A 7,500-nucleotide genomic window follows, 5' to 3' on the forward strand; every position below is an offset into this window, starting at 1 on the left:
ACTGGGGTTTTTGAAGCTGATTTCTCTAACAAGCTTGTGCTCAGACCTCTTTGGATCATCACAGGTGCAACATGTTACAGGTGCAGGTTTTTCCAGGGCTTCATGATGGGACCGTGAATCTCTGACCTGATGCTATTTTTCTGGTCTATTTTATTGACAATTCTAAGAACTTCTGATGTGTGACCTTTTAAAATATTTTAGAGCATTTTGGATTTGAGTTAATATAGTTTATATGCATGTAACAAGCCTCGGTGCTGCATTTGTTTGTTTTTAGATATTATATAAAACGTAAATGTTATACTGTCTTGGTAGAAATGACATAGTTGATGCCTCTGAATCTTCTGCAATTTTGTAACAGTTTCAATTTCTAAAAAGATTTTTTTGTTGTTGTTTTAATTTTTTTGTCCACTCTTGTAAAATAAAAATGTGACCAGAGTGTGAATTTTTGTCTTCACTGACTTCAAGAGCTAGTTTAGGGTGGCTATTAAGCAGACACAATCGTTTTGACTTAATTTAATTCAAATTCAAACGTGAAATTCTGGGGGAAAGCCTGTATCTTCTGTGGCTGTGCCAACAACAGCAGGGCCATTAAGGAAGACAGAAGAGCATATTCCAACAGAGCATATTTTCATAGATCAACTATTTAAAGAATTAATAAAACTTTAATTATTATATTAAAGCTGAGAATTAGGCCTTTGCAGAGATGCCTAGAATGTTTATACGGGACCTTCTGGTGGTGAACAGGATATTATTTAGTGCAAGTTGAAGTTGACCTTTGAAGGCCCAAGACCAACCTTTGCCTGTCCTGGTGGACGTAGATGGTACTCTAGTGAATTTCTGAAATTTTCACCAGCTCTGGTGTAATGATTGAGGATTCCCTCATGCAAGCACACAGATAAGCCACATGTTTATATAATAACTTGTTTGATAATGGTGTGACTAAATAAAAGTGTATCACATTAAATGTGAGAATAAATGTGACTCTGATCGTTTTGATCATTGCAATTGAATTGCATTTAATTTGATTTATTATTTCACCTTTTGAAGCAGTCAGAAAAAGACAGCCACTAAGGAGAACAATACATACACTATCATATATTTAAAATTGTTTGTTTTTTTTTTTTTTTTGTTTTGTTTTTTTTTTCCATTTTGTTCATTTATATTTTTCCCTCAAGTACTTTGGTGATGACGAGTATGAGAAAGACACAGATGAAGAGGAGGGGGATGGGCTGAATATTTAAATAAAATTGTTTTTCTTTAACTTTACCTCTGATCTTTGTGTATCTTTGAGCATGCAGTGTGACTGTGAGTCTTTGTGTTTGTGCCTTTACTACCGTTACTACCACGACCAAATGTTACATACAACTCTGAGTATTATATACAAAGCCCGTTTGATATAATAAACAGTATTTAATTTGTGAACCTTTACTTTTACCGTTTATTTTTGTCTTAATTTGCGGAATTATTCCACTGAATCATCATTGTCTGACTAGGAAGTAATGTTTGATTCCCGTTCCTGCACGTTCCGTTATTAGCGACGCACACCGGGATAATTGGTATAGGTGTTCATATCTTGTTAGTATATTCCGGTCAGGACAATTGGTAAGTTCCCATGTTTATATTGTTCAGTTTTACCGTTTGTTTTGGTCGTTATTTGCCGAATTATTCTACTGAATCATCATTGACTGACTAGAAAGTAATGTTTGATTCCCGTTTCCTGCACGTTCGTATAGATCGGGGTCACCAACCTTTTTGAAACTGAGAGCTACTTCAGGGGTACTGAGTCATACGAAGCGATACCAGTTTGATAAACTCTTCTGAAATAACAAATTTGCTCAGTTTGCCTTTAGTTATATATATTATTATTAATGATAAATGATACTCATCTATGTGAAGACACTGATCACGTTAATGAGTTCTCACAATAATTATGAACAACGAATTAACAAGGTGGGAAACAGACAATATCGATATTCAACAATTTATATCTATTAATCTCAGAAATTGTTTAGGCAAACAGACCGAGAGCAAGCGATCAGAATTTATCACCACCCCACGACATCCTGCAGGATCTCGCTCCGGACTGAGCGAGCAACAGAATCACGGTCATCAACCACGTATGTGCAGGTTGGTGGTAGATATTTTCAGTGCTTTAAAAACTTCTGGTCTCCTTCTGTCTAGCTAGTCAACAAAAATGTCACAACAAGTGACATCAACAACATTTTTAATGGGCACCTGATGCATTTCATGGAGGCTCGTTAAATTCTTGTTACAAATTGTATTTAAACACTCATGCACATACACATTTTTTTTTTTTTTTTGACAGAGGAGTATTTACACACATTTACACATGTAATTACACATTTATAACCAAAGGAAGTCTAATCCCATTTGCTATAAAAGATTTTCTTGTATAGGAAATAAACCAATATACACCAAACCACACCAATAATAAATAAACTGGGAGCACATCGTTACAGGGTAAACTTACATTCTTGTTCCAAAACTGATTTATACACTCATACAAATGCAAATTTTATTTACAGAGGAGTATTTACACATTTACACCGTATTCTAGTGACACATATTAGTGATATATCTAGTGACATATCTAGTGAGCATATTAATATAAACTAGTCAGAAGGCAAGGCAAGTTTATTTACATTGAAAAACTCAATCATTAAAAAAAAGGGAAGATAACAAGTAATACGGGCCGTATTTATGCACATTCTACATGTTTGTTTGTTTTTTTTTTTACACTAGTATTTACACAAATTTAAATGTAAATGTAAATGTAATCATTTCATTTTTCCCTACAGGTCAGGGTCCACTGTATGACGGGGCAGTCTTTTGTTCACCTCGATGGGCCGTTAACGAATGAGCTATCGAGCTATTCAGCTGATGGAGCTTAAATTCTAGGTGAGAATTTGTTACAGTAAGCTATTCTGACTTCATCTGTCACGAAATAAGTATCTTTACAGGGTACACTTGAATTCTTGTTATAAACTTTATTTCAACACTTATACAAATACTTCTGACTAGTTTATATTATTATGTTATATATATACATATATATATATAAATGGCAACACTTTATTCCATATTTTATGGAGTTACAGACACTTCCCATTTGAATTCACGTGTCTGTTGTTGGGTTTTGCAGTATATACATAACCATGTAAAAATAAAATATTTTAGAAAAAAAAAATTTAATTCAATTTAATACTTTTATCTTGGGTACACAGACCAGCCCTAAAAAGTCCATTGTTCAGCTGTATCATGTGTCAAAACTAATGCAGTTTAATCAGTGGCTAAAGGACGTGGTGTCTTTTTTTTTTTTAATGAAAAAAAATTCTCGTGAACATGGAGTGCCTCGAAAAATGGACTTGTTAATTTGCATGGCCATATATTTTTTATATATATATATATATATCTGTATATCTGTATGTCAGTAAATGCTTCTTTCTGGGTTGTCGTTCAGAGAAATGGATATGTAATCATTTCATTTTTCCCTACAGGTTAAATTCCAAGTGAGTATTTGTTGCAATATGGACTGTTTGTTATTATTATATAATAATATAAACTAGTCAGAATAACAGACTTCATCTGTCACGAAATAAGTATCTTTTCAGGGTACACTTAAATTCTTGTTATAAATTTTATTTACACACTTATACCAATACTTCTGACTAGTTTATATTATTATTTTGTGCCACTAAAGTATTATTTATGAAATACTATTAAATTTGCTTTCACATCCCTAACAGCAAGATGCTCCCTAGCGTTCCATCGGAATATCCATCCATCTCCCAGTGGCTAAGGACGTGATGTTTTTTTTTTTAAAGAAAAAAATTCTAGTGAACTCCAAAATGGTCTTGTTAATTTGCCTGACCATATATCTTGTTATATATACCTGTATGCCAGTTTTTTGTTTGTTTTTTTTTAACTCTATTTATTTGCATAATGCTTAATCAAAACATACATTTTAGATAGTCCGAGCTGCATTTTCAAGACAAAGTGATATGCCAAGCATTACACCACAGAAGGCGTATCCCTCCAGACCTCAACCCAGCTTTGTATTACCTGTCAACGAATTGGTGATTGGTCGCCTGATGCCTCAGAATAGGTGGGCGTGTCTAATGTTTGGGCATAAATACAGAGGGTACATTCAAGGTACTTTACTCTTTTTTGGATAAGGATATAAATTCTGTTCCTGCATTTGCTTAATTTTGCTTTGATACCGCTTTAAGAATGGCTCCAAACAGGTAAGACATTTTGTGTCATTTAGTGTATTTGCTTGTGTTTATTTGTGTTTCTTTCACTGGACTTTCTCTGTACTCATGGTCTCGTTATTTTGAAGGTTTGCTGAACGCAACATTGTCCACTGCTTGCGGTGCAAGAAGCCGCAGAAACCTCTCGCTGGCCACCTGGCTAGAGTGTGTATGAAAGACAGCACAGCAGAAGAAAGGCAAGCTGAGATCCAGAAGGCCAAGGTATCTTCCAGACGGTGGGTCTGGAGGAACAGGACCTGGGATTACCGCCAGCTTTGTTCTATCCTGCCCCACAGTCCGTGTGCTTCTTTACTGGCGGAAGAATTTCAGAGGCGTGGGTTCTTTATCACCAACATGCCGCAAGAGTCAGACACGGCCATTGACTCAGGTGATGCCACCTCCTCACAACAGGGTTCGACTTCTGATCAGAGGTAACGACAATAAGCAATAAAGTGTTCTGTATGACAAATTCTGTATTATTACTAATTCCTTCTGTATTATTACAAATGTTATCATTCACTACTACAGCGCTGAGTACGGCCTTTTTAATTAGACGTCTCTGTTTTTTTTCTGTGTTCAAAATAGATATGATGACAGTGACACAGTACCAGGCCATTTTGGCGGTAGCCAGGAACGACTTCCTGAAAATCTTTCGGAAGCTCGTCTCAAGCGCACAGGTCCTCTCAACAGAGGAGACCAGCTATCGCCGCTACTGCACGGCACTTTTGGTGTTACGTCACTTTCAGTGCCCGGCAGCTGTGCAAGGCCTGACCGTGAGTGCATCTATTTTAACGGTCTAAACGACTTTTCTCTTTTAATATGCTGTGGTGGTTATTTACAAATGTGTTCATTAACAAATTCTGCCTTTCCATTGTTTTTCAGGTGTCAGAGTGGGTCAACAGGAAGGAAGTTGACGACAGGGTGGTGATTGGCTTCGGCCGAAATGAAACGATGCAGCGAGCTGCCTGTTTTGCCTTGACAAAGGAGGAGGAAGCTGTAAGTTCTTCTGCTAGCCCATGATTTTAGTGGGGATTTTGGAAGTGTATATAATTGTGTCTATACTGTACCTTACAGAAATTGTTCAGCCTGTGGTTCAGCTCATCTGCATTTTATTCCTGAGACAACCGTAAAATTAAGTGCCCGTGTATTTCTCGTTCACACAGTGGTTGCAGGCATATTACTCGCACATCCGGCCAAGAGTGATCAGGAGTGACCTGAACTGTGACAGGTTCTTCCTTTCGTCAGCTGACACTGCTTTGCTCACAGTTTCGAATGACCTCGGTGTGCTCCACAAAGCGTACGTACCTACACAATTCGACGTACTCGTGTGTGATTGTTCATTTTCTATACAGAAAATATCAGACCCGATCATACTACAATTAACATTTCATGTAAACCTTTCTTTCTGCAGTTATGAAAAAAGCTGGAGTATGGGAACACTCGAAAACTTTTTAAGAGCCACCAGTCGTCAGGCGAGAGGTGCTTTAGAGACAGCGGCGGCTAACCTGATGGACACGGAGAAGGAGGCCGTGTCCTCTTACCTGGCCTACAACACTGCTGTGGCCAAACTGCGCAGAGTACCTACGCCACAGACTGTAGTGGCCACGGCTACACTGCTGGACTCCTTGGCAGGGTAGGGTTCTTCATCTTAAAGAGACACGTAACATCACAATTGCATGTATTTGTTGTTCACCTAATTTCTAATATGATAACACATACCTTCTTTCCTCTTACAGCTCTGACACCGACCGGTTTTCCGGTCCATCGGGCACAAAGTCTTTAGACTTTGCAGCCTTTTTAATGAGGTTTCCGGCATCGGCAGACAGCAAAGCACCCACCAAACTGGACAGGTTAAAGGCAGGGTTTCCGGGCGATCGTGTCTTCTACGACAAGTGGCGTGCCGCCCAAAAGGCCAAAAGAATGGAACGGCTGCTGAGTAAGTACCCTGTTCAATGAATACCAAAAAGAATAAAAAAAATTTTGACAGGGGGGCAAATCTATGGTCTCCACCCACAAGCTCAAATCGTTTCTGTTGTGATTTGTTCCTTTCGATACCTGACGTGTGTGACTGAAGTGATTTTATTCTTCGTTCTAGAGGCCTTTACCCGAAAACCCCAAGAAAGCAGGGTGAAATACGGGATTCTGAAGGAAGGGTGGAAGAACAACTGTCCAAAGCCAGCGGATGTTTTGGCGGCCTGGAAACCAGCCACCCAATTTGTCATCGAGACTGATGAGGACCTCCGCCGGAACGTGTCTCAGCAGACGTGGAAAGGCCTGGCCATCAAAGATTTTGGTGGAGAGAAAGGGCTAGGTAAAAAAAAACAAAAAAACTTTTTTATTATTTTTGTCATGCGGGGAGAAGTTATTATTACTTAAATTATGGTTTTGCTATTTGTAATTTACCTTACAACCTAACAGAAAAAATAAAAACAAAACACTGTTTGTAAACCTGTTGATTTCGTTCTTTTCATCTGATGCATATTGTTTTGCTCTCTTTTGCAGCAGTTGTTGCAACCCAACCCTTTTCCAAGGGTGACATCGTGTGTGATTACCATGGGAAGGTAATCACATATGCCCAGGGAAAAGTCATGATGCAGAATCTGCAGGATGAAGCAGTGTACCTGTTTTTCTTCAGGACCGGCCAGAGGCCTCTCTGCATCGACGCGCAGACTTTTCCCTGTGAATGCCATCCCTGTGCAGACACTGTGGGCAGAAGATTGAACCATTCATCCAAGCAAGCCAACCTGTGTCCTGAACCTTTCGTTTTGAAGGTGAATGGACAGGACGTGGATGTCGTCCTCTTCAGGGCCCTGCGGGACATCAGTGTGGACATTGAACTGAAGTTTGACTATGGGGTGAAAAGGAAGTCCTTCCGAGGAGAGGACCAGGATCTGCAATGGCTAGATGAGTGATTTTGCTCATCTGATGATGTGCAATATTCTGCAGGAAAGTGACTTCTGTCTCAGTTCCTCAGAAGAGGATGACATGCCACCTCCTAAAGCCTAATTCAATGGCCAGCTATGTGATAATACTGTTTTAAATATTTGAAAAGCCTAATTCTGCGTAGACTATTACAATTTTTTTTCATCCACTTTTGCAAAATAAGAATGTGGTGTAATCATTGAGGTTTCATTCAATTCTTATGTGTCTTCACATAGATGAGTACCATTTATCATTAATTATAATACATAACTAAAGGCATACTGAGCAAATTTGTTATTTCAGAAGA

At 38.4% G+C, this 7,500-nt stretch overlaps 2 protein-coding genes across 7 annotated transcripts in view; both read left to right on the top strand.

Moving 5' to 3' along the window:
- Nucleotides 1–439, top strand: part of LOC128629083 (nanos homolog 1-like) — a 1,617-nt gene extending 1,178 nt beyond the window's left edge. Inside the window, exon 2 of one of the 2 annotated variants that reach the window (XM_053675394.1) lies at nucleotides 1–439. This exon is cut by the window's left edge and continues 723 nt beyond it. The gene's annotated coding sequence lies outside the window, so the exon portion shown is untranslated. The other variant, XM_053675393.1, reaches the window with a different exon arrangement.
- Nucleotides 440–1,225: 786 nt separating this feature from the next.
- Nucleotides 1,226–7,500, top strand: part of LOC128629108 (uncharacterized) — a 7,137-nt gene continuing 862 nt past the window's right edge. Inside the window, exons 1-11 of one of the 5 annotated variants that reach the window (XM_053675478.1) lie at nucleotides 1,226–1,602; nucleotides 2,002–2,127; nucleotides 2,820–2,919; nucleotides 3,519–4,702; nucleotides 4,857–5,044; nucleotides 5,154–5,267; nucleotides 5,435–5,568; nucleotides 5,683–5,904; nucleotides 6,008–6,207; nucleotides 6,367–6,582; nucleotides 6,774–7,500. The exon at nucleotides 6,774–7,500 is cut by the window's right edge and continues 862 nt beyond it. In XM_053675478.1, coding sequence (XP_053531453.1) covers nucleotides 4,663–4,702; nucleotides 4,857–5,044; nucleotides 5,154–5,267; nucleotides 5,435–5,568; nucleotides 5,683–5,904; nucleotides 6,008–6,207; nucleotides 6,367–6,582; nucleotides 6,774–7,183 — 1,524 coding nt within the window. In that variant the 5' untranslated portion in view covers nucleotides 1,226–1,602; nucleotides 2,002–2,127; nucleotides 2,820–2,919; nucleotides 3,519–4,662 and the 3' untranslated portion in view covers nucleotides 7,184–7,500. Of the gene's footprint in view, nucleotides 1,603–1,921; nucleotides 2,128–2,819; nucleotides 2,920–3,518; nucleotides 4,703–4,856; nucleotides 5,045–5,153; nucleotides 5,268–5,434; nucleotides 5,569–5,682; nucleotides 5,905–6,007; nucleotides 6,208–6,366; nucleotides 6,583–6,773 lie in introns of those variants that run through there. The other 4 variants (XM_053675482.1, XM_053675480.1, XM_053675479.1 and 1 more) reach the window with 4 other exon arrangements.

The sequence above is a fragment of the Ictalurus punctatus genome, chromosome 24 (assembly GCF_001660625.3).
Source record: "Ictalurus punctatus breed USDA103 chromosome 24, Coco_2.0, whole genome shotgun sequence".
Taxonomy (NCBI): Eukaryota; Metazoa; Chordata; class Actinopteri; order Siluriformes; family Ictaluridae; genus Ictalurus; species Ictalurus punctatus.